At 47.1% G+C, this 19,862-nt stretch overlaps 1 protein-coding gene across 14 annotated transcripts in view; it reads right to left on the bottom strand.

The window, feature by feature from the left end:
• Positions 1 to 6,550: 6,550 nt before the first annotated feature.
• Positions 6,551 to 19,862, bottom strand: part of SYNE2 (spectrin repeat containing nuclear envelope protein 2) — a 339,505-nt gene continuing 326,193 nt past the window's right edge. For 9 of the 14 annotated variants that reach the window (XM_053889477.1, XM_053889484.1, XM_053889481.1 and 6 more), the window contains 11 exons: positions 18,532 to 18,814; positions 17,928 to 17,996; positions 16,858 to 16,997; positions 14,852 to 14,966; positions 13,463 to 13,665; positions 11,955 to 12,155; positions 10,941 to 11,069; positions 9,192 to 9,383; positions 8,332 to 8,418; positions 7,937 to 7,986; positions 6,551 to 7,633 (listed from right to left, as the gene is read on the bottom strand). In XM_053889477.1, coding sequence (XP_053745452.1) covers positions 7,420 to 7,633; positions 7,937 to 7,986; positions 8,332 to 8,418; positions 9,192 to 9,383; positions 10,941 to 11,069; positions 11,955 to 12,155; positions 13,463 to 13,665; positions 14,852 to 14,966; positions 16,858 to 16,997; positions 17,928 to 17,996; positions 18,532 to 18,814 — 1,683 coding nt within the window. In that variant the 3' untranslated portion in view covers positions 6,551 to 7,419. The remainder of the gene's footprint in view (positions 7,634 to 7,936; positions 7,987 to 8,331; positions 8,419 to 9,191; positions 9,384 to 10,940; positions 11,070 to 11,954; positions 12,156 to 13,462; positions 13,666 to 14,851; positions 14,967 to 16,857; positions 16,998 to 17,927; positions 17,997 to 18,531; positions 18,815 to 19,862) is intronic. The other 5 variants (XM_053889485.1, XM_053889486.1, XM_053889480.1 and 2 more) reach the window with 5 other exon arrangements.

Raw genomic sequence — 19,862 nt, 5'->3', positions numbered from 1 at the left:
GATGATGTTTTAAAAAATTACCTTGTGAGAGGAGATTAAACTCATTCTCTTTTCGAAAATAGGTTTACTTTGCTAGCACACTCTGTATTTACTAAATCATTAGGAAAATTAAATTCAATGTTGTAAAGGTTGGTTTCTGCTAGGGAGTCCTTGGATAATTCTTAATTTTGGTGCAGTTTTACTGAAAGTTGAGCAGAGCCGTTTCAGAAACACGTGGACACAGACCTAGAGAACACGCCATTGTCTGTAGTCTAAGGTGGCCTGAAATTATTCCTAGTGGCTCAGTGTTGCAGCCGAGGTGAGATTTGGTATAGATCACATGGACTGCCTTTTACAGGAACTGGGGAACCAGTGTCATCCAGAAGGTCAGTTTTCTTTCTTTCTGGGCAGCCTAGAACCCTGCACGTTGAACAGAAGATAGCAGGTTGGGGAAACCGAAGTGGGAGGCAAAGGAGGCAGTCTTGAACAAGTATTTGCTGATGAAGTTCTCTCTCTCTTTTTTCATGTTTGTTTATTTTGTGCATGCGCACGCGAGAGAGAAAGAGCGCACGCGAGAGAGAAAGAGCGCACGCGCGCAAGCTGAGGAGGGGCAGAGAGCGAGAGACAGAGGATCTGAAGCAGGCTCCGCACTGTCGCACAGAGCCCGATGCAGGGCTTGACCTCACGACACTGTGAGATCATGACTTGAGCTGAAGTCAGACGCTTAACTGACTGAGCCACCCAGGTGCCCCTGCTGATGAAATGTTCTTAATTGTACTTACAAAAGAGACTACCAGGTTCAAAAACAAAAACAAAACAGAATGAGGTCCAAGCCACTGCCACAGGAGCATGCAGTGACATTTTTTAGGTTGGATTTTGCTGCCCAAGGTAGAAACCAGATTTGTCTCAGGTGTCTAAGCACCTTTCCGTGCCAAACCCTGTGCTTGCCCGGAGGGTGCATGTGCTTGAGTAAACCCTTCCAGCACCCACTACGCATCCCCTCATTATTCCCGCATGCTTCTTGAGGCTGCTTGCTTCACTGCATTTAGATTCAGCCACGAGGGGGATGTAACACGTTGGTAATTTCTTCTTGGCTCAGGTTGCCATTGGGGGGGGGGGGGGTGTGCTGCTGGTACAGGTTAGTCCAGCCTGGGGGGGCCTCCTCCGTGCAAGGCTGTCTCTTAGAACTGGGATCTGGGCCAAGTAGGCAGTTGAGATGACATGGCGTATAGTTGAAAAGAGTTCTTCATTTTGTTTAGAATATTTTAGGGCCCTTTCCCCCACTGCAGATGGAGTGTTTTGAATCTCTGTGCCCATCTGCTCCAAATGTGTCCTCTAAAGATGACACCAGTGTGCAGTTTTTATGTTGTTGGTAAACTCTCAGTATCCATTTTAAAGATGAATCATTTCTCTTTAATAGTGCTTTCTTTTAAATGTCGTCTTTTTTTGGGGGGTATCCATACTCCTCAAAGTGATCTATAGACAACTTTAAATTCTGCCATAGCTAAGCCAGGATTTTGTTGTTTCCAAGATCAGTTTTCAAAAGGAATTAACTCAGGGAAATAGGACCTGATAAATGTAAACAGGAATTAACTTGAGTATCGGAGGGGGAAAAAAACCCCACCCAGCTACACTTTATGTATTATGGAAAAATGATCTTAGCTTTGCCTCACACTCGTGTGGCAAGATTCTTTTCTTCCATTTTGATCTGCAAGTTATTGTTTAATGTAAGAAGCTTATTGGTGGGAGACGAATGAGATTTGGGCTTAATTCTAAAAACACGAGTGTCTCATACAGAATCATATGGCAAATGTTAATGAAATAATTAACATGGAATATTCTTAACACAGGGAACGTTAGAAGAGAGCATTCACTCGGAATCCTGGGAGGGAACTGGCAATTCCTAGAGAGGACGGTGTGGGCGAGCCTGGGGCTGCACAGTGAGTGTGCACACGTTGTCCTTTGTCCCCCACCCTTCCCCCGTCCCCTCTGTGTGGCCTCAGGCCTGTCACATTCATACTGTCTACTGGGACCATTACAGAGGATTCGACCCTAACATCATTTTGAAGAGATTTTTCTTGAACACTTGAGGTGGGAACGGAAGATTGTCAGCCTAATAACAAATCTAGAAGGTCTCAACTGTATTAAAAACAAAACAAGGCAAATCAACAAAAGTTCTGCAGTGAGACAGTCTTTATCTGGATTATTTCACCTGCCGACTCAGCTAGAAGGCAATTATTCTAGAGCTCAGTAAAAAGACATGAGTTACCAGTTCTTGGCAGAGTGACTTATATAATCATATAAGCTAGGTTGAAGCAAATCTAGAATATTCTAGCATGTGAAAAGTTTGGTTTTTATTTAAATCAGCTAAGGAGCTTGCATATAGGGACACTTTTTCAAATTCAAGGTGCACCTTCAGTATATAGGTCTATTTTGAAACAAAATGTTTTTTTATTAAGATTTGACCCATTTCTTTAAGCTGCTGAAAGCCTTTTAGAAAACATAATAAAGGTTACGTGAAGGAGATGATAAAAATACATCATTTAGTACCTAAAAATAACATTTGTGGAACACTTACTGTGTGCCACAGTTCTCCATGCCTCATACTTTTGCATTTACTCTTCATAATAATTACCGTTATCCTAATTTTCTGGCTCTGGAAAACAGAGGGTACAAGCAAACTTGCTCAAGGTCACACAGGGCAGTTAGTGACAGAGCTAAACACAAGTTCCAAAGCTTAAAGTAATCATGCAGTTTAGTTAAAAACAAAACAAAACACACACCAAAAAAACCCCAAAACACTAAAGAAATATTTTTAGACTGCGGAATCCATTCATCAATTGCGAACTGACACGCATGGCTGCTCTGGTTTAAGTGGGGCCTTCCCAATTTCCGCAATACCCTGTAGGCACAGTGACAGCTTGCAAACTTGACAGAGGTTGAGTCTCATCTTTTATCCACACGTAAAATTAAAGCCCAGAGGGGTAAGCTGACCTGCTCAAAGTCACAAAACTACTTATGGCAAAAGTTGGACAGGAATGGAAGTCTTCTGCCTGCCTGGCCAGCATTGCTCCTGCTGCTTGATGTGAATCTCAGTGTGTAACACACATTAGAGTTAGGGTTGCCTCTGGGCACCTGGGTGGCTCAGTCACGAGCATCTGACTTCAGGTCAGGTCATGATCTCACAGTTTGGGAGCTCATGTCCCACTTCTCTCTCTCTCTCTCTGTCTTTATGGGATTCTCTCCTCTCTCTTTCTTCCTGCCCTTGCTCTTGTGCCCTCTCGCTCAAAAAGAAAAAAAAAAAGAAAGTTATGGTTGCCTTCTGTTGTATCTTTAGGTCCTCCTACCTTTTTGGCTTAGATGGGGCCTGCACAAAACTTTATACAGGTGGAACAGAAAATGAAGAGTTCTATTGTTCCCTCACCCTGGGCTCCTAAGCCAGTGGGTGGTATTCCTGTCACCTCCTGTCTGCTATTGCTTTCCCCAGATGCACTGGAGTGGAGTACGGGGTTCCTTGGAAATTTACCCCTGTAAAATTCTCACACCTTTTAGGTACTTACTGATGCTTCCCCGTGGAGTTTGGTATACAATCGTGTGAAACACATGCCATGTATTCTTTGTAGCTCTCAAAGTTGCTGGAATTTTGGCTCCAGTGACAGCTCGAAGATGTGCATTGTCTCTGCGATATGCAATCTTCTTATAACCCTTTTTGTTGCTTTGGAGTCAAGGATCCTTCTTCCCCCCCCCCCCCCCCTTTCTTTTATTTTTGGAGTTCCAAGGATCCTATCCACTTGTGGCGCCAGTGGCTGGCTGTTAATGTGTGGGAGGATTTCCTTCATGGGAAGGGCGAAGGCTTGTGAACGCTGGTCCTGAGCAGCTCCTATTAGCACGGTCTCCGCACGTTTGTTCTTCTGCGCTGGGTGTCTAACTGCCTGGACTCTTGGTGCTGTGACTTTGTCATCTGGTGGTCCTGTGTACCTCAGAGCCTGTTGGCTGGCTATAGCTTGTCATTTTTTCAGGTGAATGCTTTGTACCATTAAGCAGCCTTGTACATTTGGGCCTTTTTACAAATGAATGTTGTGTGACAGCAAGTTTTGAGGTCTGCTTTCCGTTCTTCCCCCATGACCGCTTTTCCCCTCTGCTGTGTCCCCTTAATGTTTATGGAAAGAAGTTTAATGTGACATAAGCTAAATAAAGTGTTTTTCATAATTTTGGCTTTAAAAATGTATTTGTTGGGAATATAAGAACTTTCAATAATTAGGCTTAATTAGTCTGTGTTCCCATATCTGAATTCTATTCTATTTTAGGTTTGCAGCACCCTTTAAGAATTTGATGAAAACCATGGACAGTCTTCCCAGAAAAAGGTACATAAGCAACAAATGCTTGCCTACAATTTCAGGAGGGTTAGAATCTGTCTTAAGCTGTCAAAGACTTAAAAAAAAAATTTTTTTTTAATGTTTGAGAGAGACGGGAGTGCTAGTGGGGGAGGGGCTGAGAGAGAGGGAGACACAGAATCTGAAGCAGGCTCCAGGTTCTGAGCTGTCAGCATAGAGCCCAACGTGGGGTTCGAACCACGAGATTGGACACTTGACTATGCCGCCCAGGCGCCCCTGTCAAAGACTTTTTAAACGGCAGCAATTTAATCTTTGGTCAACTAATCTCACCCTGGTGATTTATGACCACAGGCACTGTGTGTTCAAATAAAATGCAGCTCACCCATGTAAGAGTCCTGGTTTGCCTGACATACAGACTCAAGACTCAAAGACCGTTATTTTGAGAATGGATGTGTACAATTAGGCTTTAAAATGCAGACACTTTTCTTTCACTGGGACTTTGACTTGCTCCAGGGTCAAAGGTTTCTAGAACCATCACTTCCTTTGGACTGGAAGAGAAGGAGGTCAAGATTCTGCAAAACTGGAGCAAGGACCTCCTTCTAACCAACTCAGTGGCTTAGAGAAAAAGTTTGGGTATCATTTTCCCCTTAAATGTCCCTCTGGAATTTTTGTAATCCATGAAAAGAAATGAATTATTTTAAAGCATCAAAAGACTTGGCAGTTAAAAAAAAAAAACAGTGGGGCACGTGGGTGGCTCAGTTGGTTAGGTGCCTGATTCTTGATCTTAGCTCAGGTCTTGATCTCAGGGTCATGAGTTCAAGCCCTACACTGGACTCTTCACTGAGCATGAAGCCTACTTAAAAAAAAATTTTTTTTTTGAAGTGCCCGTTTCTCCCTATCAAACACTTTCGTCAATTGTTAAAGTGGAGACCGGTTTTCTTCCAACTGGTCCCTTAAGTGGCTCGGGAACTGCACATGTCCTGGGGATGTCTCACCTGCAGAAGGGGCCACTGGCGCTGAGAGTTGGGCTTCACCCACAGATAAGCATCCTTGGCTTCCCCTGAGGTCTGTGCTCGGCAGAGAAGGAGAGAGGACACTGACCGAGGTGACCATTAGGTCAGTGGTGTCTCCCGTGTGTCAAGAGCTGCAGGTTAGGAACAGTTAACCCAGGAACTGGTTCAGCGACTTCTAATCCCTGTAACATTTGTTAAAATCTGTTCGCTTTGGAGAGAGCTGGGAATAGAAAAATCTGGGTGAAATGATCCTTTCCTTTGTACCCACCTTCCCCACCATGCTGCCCTCATCACTCCCTACAGCACTAGGGGGACACACACTGGGTAATTTCTACATATGCAGGTTGTGGGAGTTTAGATCTCACAAGTTATTCTGTACAAAGTTAAATAATATAAAGCTTGGCTTGGAATTAAAACCAATAAATCCCCCCAAATATATATTTTTTAAAAGTTTATTGGGGCACCTGGGTGGCTCAGTCGGTTAAGCGTCTGACTTTGCCTCAGGTCATGATCTCCCGGTTTGTGAGTTTGAGCCCCGTTTCCGGCTCTGTGCTGACAGTGTAGCAGGTTTCTTGTACAGAGAGCCCTAACACTGCGGCTTTTCTTTCCAGGAAGCAACTTTATTTGTGCCAGCACGGGCTCAGTTGGGTTCGTACCAAAAAGTGAGCCCGGACGCCCGGGTGGTGTAGCCTTTTATGCATTTTCTGCTTGTCTCCCATATATGGGTAACGTACAGACATACAGTCTGATTGGATGGTCTCATGTTACAGGGTCATGAGGGATGTCACGTACACACGCAGCCAGGTTGCCTTCCCTTATCTTGAGGGTTTGTTTTTTTACCACATTCCTTAGGGAGGGGACTCCACCACTACAGCTTAGAGCCTGGAGCCTGCTTTGGATTCTGTGTTTCCCCCTCTCTCTGCCCCTCCCCCTCCCGCTCTCTTTCTCAAAAATAAAAGTTTATTTACTTTGAGAGAACAAGGTGGGGAGAGGCAGAAGAGGGGGACAGAGGATCTAAAGCAGGCTCTAGGCTGGCAGCAGACAGCCCTATGTGGGGCTTGAACCCACAAGCCCTGAGATCATGACCTGAGCTGAAGTCAGATGCTTAACCGACTGAGCCACCCAGGTGCACCCTCCCCCCAGCAAATATTTTAGAAATAATTTTTGTTCTATAGAAGGTTATGCATAACACTTAACTTGTAATATAATCCAGTGCAACAAAAGTATGGGTATTTGTATGGTTGTTTTAATGAGAAACATTTGAATTGTACATACCACAAATAGCTTCAAGTTTCTGTAACAACCTCCCTCCCCCCCATGGCCAAACAGCTAAACAAAACCTGAAGCATCACTTTAAATGTGAAAGTCTTATAAAATTAACTTACAAAAACATCCCTATCAAGTAGTTTGGCATTTCCTGTACATTAGTCAAAAGGTCAAGCTAAAATCTGATTCTTTTAAAAAAATCAAAGTTTACATTATTCATACAGATCCAGCATTGTTAAAAAATATGCACAAATAACCACATCCATGCAATATAATTTCTTTAAAAATTTAAAGCAATATAAAAGAGCAGACCTAAGTACAGAACAGAACATTTTGGTTTATAACCTGTAGCTCAAGATTGCTAGCTGATTGGAGTAAAATTAATTCTAAATCTCTTAAATATGATTGTTTCAATCAACCAGCTAAGGGTGCACGTGAGTTTCTGAACCATTTCTAAGGTGGAATCCGCTAGCGTGTTTCGGTAATGTGGGGTGAACGCTACTGTTCGTTGAGCAGAGTAGGTACATTTTAATAACGTCGTTTTTCAAATAAATCGGAATTCGCGGAGAGCTCGGCTCTTCAGGCAGCTGCAGTTTCCAGAGATCCCAGACCCATCAATGAGCTTTGTCAAACTGCCTGGGGCGCCCGCTGCCCGGCTCCCTGCCCCCAGGGCAGAATGTCATTCGGAAGCCCTCTCCGGCCAGCCTGGAGGGCGGTGTCCTCGGCGAGATCCCAGCCCGGCCGCCGCTGATGGGGCAGGGGCCGGGTCAGGCACCCGCGAAGCCGAAGCCGGGCAGTGGTGAGGTGCCGCAGGCCAGGCGGGGCCTCTAGGTGGGGGGCGGCCCGTTGGTGTACCTCAGCATGGGGTAAAAGGACCTGGCGAAGTTGTTGGCCTGCGTGCAGCTGTAGTCCTCTTCCGAGGAGGGCAGCAGGCAGGCCAGGAGCAGCAGCAGCAGCAGGAGCAGCTGCAGGGGCAGCGCCGCCCTGATCACCCGCGCCAGGAAGGAGCGCCGTGGCCGCGAGCTGCCGGGGCCGGGCACCCTGCCAACAGACCAGGTGAAGAGGTGAGCAGGAGGTTCCGGACGCCGCACCCCCTCGAGCTACCTGAACCCTGCCTGCGTTAGGTGAGACATCCGGGGCCTGACGTGAAAGTGAGTGCCCACGACTGAGGTTCAGTCCTGGAAGAGCAGCCCAGCCCCTTTCCAGACTGAAGAAAACAAGTCAACTGGGTTCTTACAAACACCTGGAGCATGGCATTGGCAAGACTGGTGAGGTGCGTGTGTGTGTGTGCGCGCGCGCGTGTGTGGAACAGAGGACTCATTTCTGTGACTGCATCCCCCCTACCTGCTGTCCGCCTTGTTCTGGTCTTTCGTCATCCTCTCTGCTCCAAACTGCTGGATAAAAACAACCCAGTTAGTAAGTGAAGACTGGTTAGTCCTGTCCATGATAAAACCTCCTTCCTTAGCTCATCTTTCTGCCAAGCTTTTGAAACCAGACAAATACATTTGAGATTATACTCCAGGAGGTAAGAAATCATTGGGTTTGTTAAAGTGACAAGAGCTTCGCGGTCCAGTTTGTTGATCTGTTGTTAATGGGGAGAGATCAGGAAGCCCCTTCAACAACACTAGAAGGGCTCCCATCTTTCACAGCCTATTGGGGGGCGGAGTCTCCAGTTCCTGTCATCTCAGTAACTTCGAAAAATAACCAGTGTGCTTCTCGGGGCAGAAAGGGGCTCTCACCTTGGCTTGGGGAGCTGGTGTGGATGCAGCTGGAGGCTCGTCTCCAGAGTCTACCTCGTCCAAGCTGGGCAGAGATGGGTCTGGGTTCTGAAATCCACACCCCAAGGGTTCAGTTCAGGGAAACAGAGGTTCTGAGTAATCTCAAGAGCACAAAACGTGCTTCATGCAGTTTCACTGCTCTGCTCACCCCTCCCCCAGCTCAAATCTTTCTGGAAGAGAGAGCCCTTTAACACAGACTTCTCCAGTCAGAAAGGAATGTAAACAAGGCAAGGCCAAGCACAGCATTAAAAACCCATAGCACACATGGGGGGAGACCGAGTTTAGCTGCATCAAGGGTTGACAGCTTGCCAGATGTGCTGAAGGATCATGTGGCCATCAACACACTATAGCCTTGGCTGTACAGGTAGAAATGTCACTCTAGAATGGAGGGGTGGGCCTCCCTCAAGTCTGGTGAAGCCATGGTATGGGTATCCATTCGTTCTGAGTTGGATCACATTTTAAAGACAAGAAAGTAGAAAAATGAGAGAGCGGGCAGCAGAGAGCGCCCTGGACAGTGAAGGAGTACTCTGAAGTCTACTCCGCATGAAGGAAAGACAGAAATGATAGAGGGATTAGACTGGTTTTTCACACGCCAGCCATACGAACAGGTAGGTACCATATTGTTGTCTCCCTCTTGTAAAGGACAGAACCGCGTCAAAGAGTTTGTGTAACTTTTTAAGGCCGCCCAGGTAGAAGGGGCGGGACTCGAGGCGCCACTCGGACCACGTGCTTATAGCCTCTGCCCCACAGCGAGGCCTGCCATTCTGCTTTCCTGTTGGCATCTGATACCACACGTATTTAAAAGCCACAAGTGGACTCACCTGGCTGCCCTGCAAGGACATTAAGTCTTGGGACACTTGCTCAAGTAACTGTTTGAGTTTCTTCTCAATAACATGTACCTTCTCTTCAGCCTCAATGTAGTCTTCGCCATGCCCCTTAATAAGAAGGCTGTTTGAAAGCTCTTGTAAGGTGTTTACTTGAGGTTCACGTTCCACGAGCTCGTTTTTCAGTTGCTAAAAATAAAATGTGTGAAATAAAAATAAAAATAGCCGCTGCTTACTGTGGCCAGATGGCGCTTGCTTAGTGCCAGGACAGTTCCGGGATGGATGATGGATGGTGGTCAACTCCAGAACATTCTACTAGCTATGTACCTGGGTGTGTCTGCAAGTCTAGCATCATTTGGGCAGCAAGTAGGTGACACCCTGCCCCTATTTTCCACTCCTTCTCATTCTGAAGACAACTTGAGGCTGGGGGAGTTGGAAGAAGTGAGGGGAAGACTAGACCTTTGTCCACTGCAATAGCAAAGTCAAGGAAAAAATCTAAATTGGGTAAGTTGAGAAACAGCAGCTTAAGCATACTTTATAGGAATAGAGGCATGTGTCTGGTGAATCAGCCTGTGTGGTCGATTACCTTGCTTGCTGTCCCTTTTGGTAGCCACTACACAACATGTGGCGATTTAAAATTACAATTCAGTCTCAGCCACAGTAGCCACATTTCAAGTGCTCAACAGCCACCTGTGGCCGGTAGCTATCAGACTGGACAGTGCAGATATAGAACATCTTCTTCACTGCAGAAAGTTTACTGGACGGCACTCTTCTTGAGAGTGGGGCTTTACAAGGATTTTAGCATAAAATTTTTATTTTTATTAAAAAAATTTTTAATGTTTATTTTTGAGAGAGACAGAATGTGAGTGGGGGAGGGGCAGAAAGGGAGAGAGAGAAGCCAAAGCAGGCTCCAGGCTCTGAGCTGTCAGCACAGAGCCTGATGTGGGGTTCGATCCCACAAACCCCGTGGGATCATGACCTGAGCTGAAGTCAGACGCTCAACTGACTGAGCCACCCGGGTACCCCTATAAACATGTTTTTTAAGGGGCACCTGGGTGGCTCAGTCAGGTGAGTGTCCAACTCTTGCTTTCAGCTCAGGTCGTGATCTCATGGTTCGTGGGACTGAGCCCTGCATTGGGCTCTGCACTGATGGTGCGGAACCTGCTTGGGATTCTCTCTCTCCCTCTCTTTCTCCCTCTCTCTCTAAGCAAACATTAAAAAAAAAAGCTTTTAAAATAATGACCAGTACTTTAAGTTTAAACTGTTTATAACTGAATCACCTACAAACTTATGGCTAAGAAAGTCACCTGGTTAGTGAAATAAATATATGAAAACACAACTACCCTTCAAGAAATAAGACTTTTCAATAGCAGATTTAGAAAACTCATATAGCTCATTGTGTCTGTGGAGTAATTGAGCATATTTTCCCCCAGTGAGTCCTGATATTCACAAAGGAGAAAATACTTCTAATCAAACGGCTTCATGTTTCTCAGGATATTGCTAAACCCCTACGTCCCCCGTTCCCGAGAGTCTTAAGGACTTCCTGCTTTTAGCCCTGGCCCTTCATCTCTGCAAGCCATCCTGCTTCAGAACTACTACAAAGGGATGCTTAGTAGTTGATACCAACTGGAACACGAGAGCAAAACGTCACGCTGGCGTTGTTCCAAGAAACACGAGGGGCAGCTCCCTGAGTCCTCACCTGCCAGGGGCCAGCGGCAGTGCAGGACCCCTTAGGAGGAAACTTACCATCAGTTCTTCCTGACACTCCAGGAGCACCTGGGGGTCTGCCTCTGGGTCCGTGACACGAGCCTTCTGCCTCCGGCTCTCAGCACTCGCTAACCACAGTAGCAGATCTTGACTCAACTGGTGGAAGTCCTTTAAACACACACACACACACACACAACACGTCATAGTATTGCCCTTTCTCTGAGGGCAGGTGTGCTGAGAAGCAGCTTGATGTGTTGGGCCTTCATAGTATTTGCTCTGGTCTTTATCCGATGAATAAAAGGGCCCCCAAACAAGGAAAAGGGAAAGCCGCAAAGAGGATGCAGGTGGCACAGTCCCAGGAGGCGTGATGCATGTCGAGGGACGAGTGCTAGCAGAAAGGCCGGGCTTCACAACGCCACACCTGCTATGACACAGAAAGACCACACGAACGACTCCACAAATCTGGATTCAGCGGCAAAGGGAGACACCCCAACGGGACAGGCCGTGGCCCAGGGACACATGGGCATGGGGTCTTGCTGGTGGGGCTCGCGTTCCCAGAGATGGGGTCAGAGCTCACACGGGATGAGCATTTACCATGTGCCGAGGGCTGGGCTAAGATTACCTTGTGAGGTAAGGACTAACATGATTCCCATTTTTCAGATGAGAAAACAGAGGTCTAGCCGGCACAGTGATTTGCTCAGAGTCGCACAGCTACTAAAGCTCTAGGGTTGGGTTAAACCACTCCTTGTTCTGAGCCAGGTCTCTTAATCGCTCTGCTACACATACGGTCCTCCTGGCAAAAGGACAGAGATGGGGCCGCGTGGGGCGGCATTTCTGACCTACTGGAATGTTCGCTGGAACCCTTATGCTAAGAATGGGCCGGGGCGGCAGAGCACGAGACACAGGGTGGGACAGCAGCTGAGCCTCTTGGAAACAAAACGATAAAGCACATGTTTCCTAACACAAGCCGTGTTTGTGTGCCAAAGCATCCTGACTAGGATAAAAATATCTGCCTCTCCCACCCATGTGGGCCGGGCCTGGGGGCCGGCGTACCTGGCACTGCACGAGGGCCCTCCGTAAGCCCGCTCTCCAGCTCTCCACCGCACCCTGTGCCGCGTCCCAGTGCAGCGCCAGCTGGCCGATGCGACCTTGGAGCTCTTTGGACTCCGCGCTCTCAGTCTGCAGAAATTCCTCGCTGCTCATGTTGACAGAGACCACTAGAGCCTTGTAGGTGTCAAAGGCTTTTAGTATTTCCTACCGCAGAGGGAAAAGACTGGGTTAGGCATTCTGAAAATAGCGATGTGGGGTTCATTTGAACCTCAGCGGGGAACGGATCTGCCAAACGCTTCTCTGAGCTGTGGCGGCAGAAGCAAGAGCCAACTTGCTTTCAACTGGCTGGGCGGTATCAGGTGAGGAGCTGCCTCACAAGGTCAGTGACCTTGGCTAGCCAGGCTGAGAGTAGAGGCCCGGCTCCTGGCTGGTCGACTCAGCCACAGGCACGAGTAGACCCTGCCGAGTCCTGGTTGGCTTATTTCTGGACCACATTAGAAGTCTTTCAGATAGGGGCGCCTGGGTGGCGCAGTCGGTTAAGCGTCCGACTTCAGCCAGGTCATGATCTCGCGGTCCGTGAGTTCGAGCCCCGCGTCAGGCTCTGGGCTGATGGCTCGGAGCCTGGAGCCTGTTTCCGATTCTGTGTCTCCCTCTCTCTCTGCCCCTCCCCCGTTCATGCTCTGTCTCTCTCTCTGTCCCAAAAATAAATTAAAAAAAAAAAAAAAGTTGAAAAAAAAAAGAAAAGAAAAAAAAAAGAAGTCTTTCAGATAAAGTACATGTAGTTAACCTGCACGAATCCCTTGATATCACAGAACTATTATTACTTAGGGTGAATAGTTAACCCAGATATACTGATGCACAAAGTAAAATACTAATACCCATGTGAAGACTGCCTGGGTACCCTAAACCCCTGCCCTGGGTTGTCTTAGGAGCTCAGGCTCAGGCCCCCCCCACCCCGCCCTCCCCCGCCCCCCGGCCAAAGCGCAGGGCTCCAACTGCCTCTCCCCTGCTCCCTGGATAGTTCTAGTGGGGCAACGGCTGACTATGTGGGTGACAAATTGTAACTGTGTAACAGAGTAGCCACATCAGGCCACAGAATTCATCAGCAGGTGAGCTGATCCTCCCCCCGCCCCCATTCTCAGTGCTCCCCCACCAGCCTGGATTGCACAGTTTGGAAGGGTGTTTTTCAGCTGCCTGGTGGTGCCCACTAGCACCTCCTTACAAGTCTAGAGGGGTCTCTGAAGTCAGATCTTTCCAGCACAGGGGATCTGAGATGCACCTCCCCAGCACCGCTGGGGGCTTTGGGATCATGTGCAGATGATCTTCTGCATGAAAACAAAAACCTACATCTGCGTCCTTGCCCGTTACAGAAGTGGAACGGGACAGACTGAGCACTACACCTGCTTGCAGCCTGCCACCTACACAGCTGACAGGTGTCACGTGCTGGTCCTGCACAGCGAGCGTCCACATGCACGTTCTGGATCCCTCTTCCCTCCACACCTCCCCCTCACCTTGAGCTGCTTCACTCTGAGCTCCATTTCGTGGATATCAGAGGGAGGTTCTGCCATCTTTAACGTTTCCAGCTCTGCTTCCGTTTTTTTCAGCCAAGTGGTGATGTCGCTGATCTTGGAATTGAGCTGTTGCAAGTTTTGTTTCATCCTGAGTTGATTGTGAAGTTCTTGTGCTTGAATCAGCTCCCATCTGTCAAAGGCGCCTGGAATAAAAAGTCGCGGTAAAAAGAAGCAGTAGCCCCAACAGATTTCTATGTCTCCAGCTAGTCCAGGGTCAGGATGGCAAAACCTGAAGGGGATGCTCCTTGCAGAAGGCTTGGCTTCAGGAGTCCTTGCCGTCCCCTTGCTGTGGTTCAAGGCCGGTGCCACCACCCTCCCACAAAGGCTGGGATGAGGTACGGAACGGGCTATGAGACCCAACATGGTGCCAACATGTACTGCAGTCCAATGTTCAGCAGTTTAGTTTATGCTGTTTTCCGGCGCTTTCTCTCCTGGTTCATGAATGATCGGGTCAATTCTATCAGTTTGACTTTTGGCTTAGGAGAATAATTACTTTTATAATCATTGAACTGGTCTCATGAGGAGCCACCTGACTGCTCTTTGGTCATCATCTTCCTGTCTGATCTTTATATACAAGTGACATTAAAATATGCACTTCATATAAGGCTCATGGGTCAATATTTATTTTTTTTTTAATTTTATTTTTTAAAATTTACATCCAAATTAGTTAGCATATATTGAAACAGTGATTTCAGCAGTAGACTCCTTAATCCCCCTTCCCACAACCCCTCTCATTGGTCAATATTTAAAGAATAGTTTTGAAGGACACCTGGGTGGTTCAGTCGGTTGAGCATCCGACTTCAGCTCAGGTTATGACCTTGTAGTTTGTGGGCTCGAGCCCTGCGTCAGGCTCTGTGCTGACAGCTCGGAGCCTGGAACCTGCTTTGGATTCTGTGTCTACCTCTCTGCCCCAACCCCGCTCACACTCTGTCTCGGTGTCTCTCTCTCAAAAATAAACTCAAAAAAAAAAAAAAAAAAAAGTTTTGCAAGTAAAAAGCCTAGGAATTTGTTCGTAAATACAAGTCAGCTGATTCTGTTTTTGCTTGAAAACTTTTTTTATTTTTTTAAGCAATCTTCACACCCAACGTGGGGCTCAAACTCACAACCCCAAGATCAAGAATCGCATGTTCTACTGACTGAGCCAGCGAGGTGCCCTACAAGTCAGCTGACTCGAAAATAACAATGGCTGCCATAGACTAAGTTTAGCTGTTTTGGTGGATTACAGTTGGTCAATTCTTAATTAATGTTCTGTCGAGCAATGACTTAAATGCCCAGCTGACCCAAAATATAGCCTTGACCTGTCCTAACAACGGCCTAATTTATCTGTACCTGACTGCTGCCCGGTGAGAGCAGCAAGTCCCTCGTCTTCCTGCTGTGAGCTGCCATTCAAGGCTCTGGCACCTTCTTTGCCACCGTCAGTGCCTGGGGATAGCAGCAGCTTTACCTAGAATGAACCGATTTTTATGTTACCACTTATAAATTTCAAAGGCTGTATGAAGAGTATCTTGGTTCATAGGAATAGGTAGGAAATGAAGATACAGGACCCCTTTCCTTTTAATATTAATATTACACGATTAATAATTATTTTTAATATATAATGATTATTAATATGGAGATTATTGGGTGCATTTATAAGCAAGCAGAGCCAACGGCAGAAATAAAGCCTTAGTAAAGACCAAGACTGGTGGGGGGGAGCAGGGGAGAGGTCAGTATTGGAAATAAAACGGCCTAATTCGGGGCTTCCTAACACTTCTCAAATGAAACATGCAAAAAAAAAGCTAAAAACCACCGCTGAGCTACCAGGCTGTTACTGTGTGCACACTTTCGCTTTTGCAGAGTGTTTTACAAAATTTAGTCATCCCTCCTCGTCACTCTGTGGAGCTGGTTGGCAGATTATCCCCAGAATTGGAAACACAGAGGACAAATCTGCCTCCGGGGGTCATTCATTACCGAGCATTTATCTTTCACTGCACATATTGACTCTTCTGTTAGTGCAGAGCTGACTGGCCTATTATCTCAGGACTTTCCAAAAATAAAGGTATCCTTTTTAGTAAAGCTATGCTTTCTTTGGTTTGTGTCCATATGGCCTACTTGTGTGGAATGAAAAAAATACCGCCCCCGCCCCCCCCACTTCAGATTTCTGGTGACACGCCTGGTTCCAGACACACAGAAAAGGGTGGAGGCTTTTGAAACTGTGGAGGAACACAAGCATCAATGCTGGGGGAGGCCAAACCATGTGGCCCTGGATACAAAGCAAAGGTGAGGTGCTGGGGTCCCTCCCTCTCCCCACGACTGTCAGGTCTTATTCCGCATCACAGAGGGGCAGATTAAAACTGACAGCTGCTTACTAAGCAAGAGGAAGAGCTGCTGAACTGGGCATGGCAGCCCACTATCAAATGACTTGGGCCTGACCGTATACAGGCAGAAGCTTCTCCAATTATCTAGCACTATCCATTCTTAGACACAGTGGGCACTTGGCGGACTAATTCAGTGATGCCCACCACCGCTTCTGGTTTCTCTAGAAGAGGATGATTAAAAGTGCACAGAGACATTTGAATTTCAACTCGCTCCTCCCTAGTCCTCTGTGCTGAGGCTGATCTGGAGCCAACGTTAAATCCTAGGCTGGCGGCCCCCAACGGCTGCACAGCCAGAGCATACCAAGGACTCATGTTGCCCGAGGAAACCATAATGAAGAAGGAATGGTCACTGTTATAAACAACAACAATGAACCACACATGGTAGTAAAAATAGTAATAATCGTAACAGTGACCACTTCTAAGGGCCTTCTTTATACATTCTTACAAATCAACACAGACAACAATTAATGGAAAGTAGGTTTATCCTCAGGTGAGGAAGGCTTACGGAGGCAAGGCAAAGTGCTGTGGCCCCAGAGCACTTTATTGGTGGGGTTAGGAATCAAACCTATGTCTACCACTGTACATGGTCAAATCTTCCTGAATACGAAGTCACAATGTTTTGAATAGGATATGCAGTCAAGATGTAAACAGAACACAGTTTGGGAGCAGCTCAGGAAAGCCAGTATATTGCTTCTCCATTATTTGCACGGATGACTGACTCAACAGTAATAATCACTGCCGCATCATGTTCATGTACACAAAGATCGTTCTTGGCCAGAAACCAGTCTTTAACTCTAGTATGTTTTGCCAGGGTTCTAATGATGTATGGACGGCTCAGCAGGGATACTGTCACCATGGGAAAACCAGCTCAAAATCCCCCTTGAAAGTGAGCACACGCAGCATATACCAACCTCTCTCTCTTAAGAATTTCAACTACTAATGCACTTGGGTTATATTCTCAGTGCAGTCAAGACTTACATAGGCTGGTTTATAGGGAGTGCTGGAATCTGAGGGGATGGTTTGTACATTCCTATCACTTCCCATTTGTTTGTAGCGATGCTTGGGGCAGGAAGGGCTGTCAGGAACATGCCATGAGTGGTCCTCAGAAATGGATTTCCCTGAAACAAAACACAGCAAGTGACAGTCCATTCTCTCCAACCAAAGGATTCATACTTAGTTACACAAAAAAAGGTCATGGGTAACATGGCATCAGGTTATAGTATAATATGAGTTCTGCAGCTTTCCTTGCAAAGCATGCACATTTGCAAAATGTCAGTACGCCCCAGAAGGGAATGAAATGAGAGTCATGCAACTGAGCAGCATTGTGCCTTCACTAGATGGGTTCACGATGGAGCACAACAAACACAGGATTTTTTGAAGATGAATGGTGTTTTGGAGCCGGGCATCTAGTGGCGGGGACACTGGCAGCGAGGCCAGGTCAAAGGGCCAGAAGGACTGAAGACCTCTCGGGAGTGAGGGAGAGTGAACGTCAGGATGGACCTGGGGGCCAGAGGGCCGCTCGTGGCGCTACCCCACCACTGCACATGGCGACAGGGCAGGGAACATAGGTTAGAACTGCAAATCAAGGAAAGGAAGGTTTCTTCTCCTGTGGCTAATGCAACAGTACTTTTACCCCTGCCCACCCATCCTCTTCCCAGGAAGCACCGTAAGCAAGGAAGGAAGGAGTTCCAAACCAAGCCACCGTGAAGAAAGCTTGGTCTGTGCCGAAGAACTTCAGTTAGATGGCGGGGGGGGGGGGTGGGGGGGGGGATTAAAGTTTTAAAAGACACCATGAAGAATTCCCTTCTGCACAGGCCTGAAGGGCAGGAGAAGGACAGCATGGAGACTGCTCCTGTCTGGGCAGGGTTCTGTAAGGAGCACGCAGGTATGTGTGAGTACGGCAGTGTAAATACACCATGACACAAGGACCGAGGCGCATGGTGTCCACAGAAGGCAGAGGTCAGACATGACATGGGAGCGAGGTTTAGGATGCAGTGTTCGCCACAGGAGGCTGCCATGTTGAGACACATGCACGGTCAGGGGCCTACCAGAAGACGCTTTCAAAGTTTTTGTGGTCATTTTAAGATAGGCCTCAGGATTTTCAGGGATTTCTACATCTGAAAAAGAATAATGTCATTTTCCTCACCGCAGGCATCTGTAGATGAATGCCCAAGTATTAAGTTAAAACAGTAGAAACATTGTCAGCTGGGAGGAGAAGAGTAACTACCTTTGATCTGTCTTATTAAAAAGGTTTAAAAAACCGAAAGAATTTTTTTCAGCCGACTCTTGACGGTTTGAAGCCGTTGTGGGAGAGAGGGGAGTCCACAGAAAGAATGGAGACGATCTACCAATACTCTGAAGAACTCAACTGAAAAGTTCACTGAAGAGCCTCCCAGACAGCCAGAGCCATCAGAGAATAGCCTTAATGTCCCCAGGTGAATTTCGTTCCTTTTTCCCTTTCATTCCACCTGTCATAGGAATGAGCCACTCTCAGGGAAGTCAAAGTGGGCAGGACAGAACACAAGAAGCCACAGAGGTCTGGGTCAGCCATGAGCTGGACTCTGGGTCATCCAGAGATGGCCATGTTGCTACAGTGCTAAAAACATAACCAAGTGGGTCAATGTCAAGGGCTCTGGAAACAGGGGCTGTTACCTGATAGTGCACTGTAGTATGGGCCTTCCTCATCATCTTCGTGAGAGGAGGAGCCCCCCACGTCACCTGTGTGATCCCACTCCAGAGGGATGGAGTCCACGCTGACGGGGGTCTCACAGCCAGACCGCTCGGGCCCCGGCGCCGGGGGCACCAGATGACAAAGGGACTGAGGGGAAGAGGGTTCCTCGCTCTCTCTCCTTTTGCGCCAAGAGTCAGCCTGGATCTCTCTGGGGTCCTCCATGTCCGTTTCATTCTCGGAGGCCTCTTTTTCATCTTCCAAGCCCTAAAGTGGGGATGTCCAGTTTTCAGAATGAACCACATTAGAGGCTTGCAGCTGTGAGGTGCATGGGGAGTCTGCCTTGTCTGGCAGTTCCTGAAAATGGCCACTGCCCACGTTTCTGTGCCGCTTTAAAAAAGAATCGGGTTAGGTGCACCTGGGTGGTTCAGTTGGTTAAGCGTCAGAGTCTTGATTTTGGCTCAGGTCAGGATCTCACGGTTTGTGAGATGAAGCCCCGTGTCAGACTCTGCACTGGTAGCATGGGGCCTGCTTGGGATTCCCTCTCTCCCTCTCTCCCTCTGCCCCTCCCCTGGTCACTCTCTCTCAAAATAAGTAAACTTAAAAAAAAAATTTTTTTTTTAAAGAAAAAAGAATCAGGTTCCCAGGGCCTAGTTGTGATTATTCTAATTTAGACGCTTTAGTGTGAGGCCTAGAATCTGTATTTTCGGCAAAGCCCAGCCTCTTTCCTAGGAGAAACCTGACATTTGATGGTCTAAGTTAAACAACTTTCCCTAGAAGATAAGAAAATGGAGGCCAACATTTTATTAGTGGTTAATGGCAGGTTTCTCCAAGAATCAGAAAATTTTAAATAAAAAAAAAAAAAATGTAAGGCCATTAAGAGTATTCTGGCTAAGATTCACAACTTCATGACTGTTTGTACCAGGTTCTTTCTTTCTTACCCCTCAATCTTATTGTTCAGGATACAGAACCTTATTCTTCCTATGTTGTAATGCCTTGGTTTAAGAGAAATGCCTAGAAACTGCTATATTTAGAAATGAGGAAACTGTATGGTGATTTTTAAGGCTATGTCTGATGAAGAAATAACCATCAAGTTAGCCAGTTGGAGACACAAAAAAGGAAAAAATGGCCAGTTGTGTCGCTCAATATGGTTATCATGAAAGCTTCTGGCACACAAAGGCAATGAACTTTGAATAGTGGCCTGAATGCCACCTCAACTTCCCAGAAGGTCCCTCTGTCAAGGGAAACTTCACAGTTGCTATGGGAAACTGGTGCTTTTGTCACTTCACAGGTGAGAACAGGGGTGCCCGGGTGG

The sequence above is a fragment of the Panthera pardus genome, unplaced genomic scaffold, assembly GCF_024362965.1.
Source record: "Panthera pardus isolate Hobbes unplaced genomic scaffold, ASM2436296v1 HiC_scaffold_24, whole genome shotgun sequence".
In the NCBI taxonomy this organism is placed as follows: Eukaryota; Metazoa; Chordata; class Mammalia; order Carnivora; family Felidae; genus Panthera; species Panthera pardus.
The sequence above is the reverse complement of the archived record's forward strand: the minus strand, read 5'-3'. Positions and strand labels throughout refer to the sequence as shown.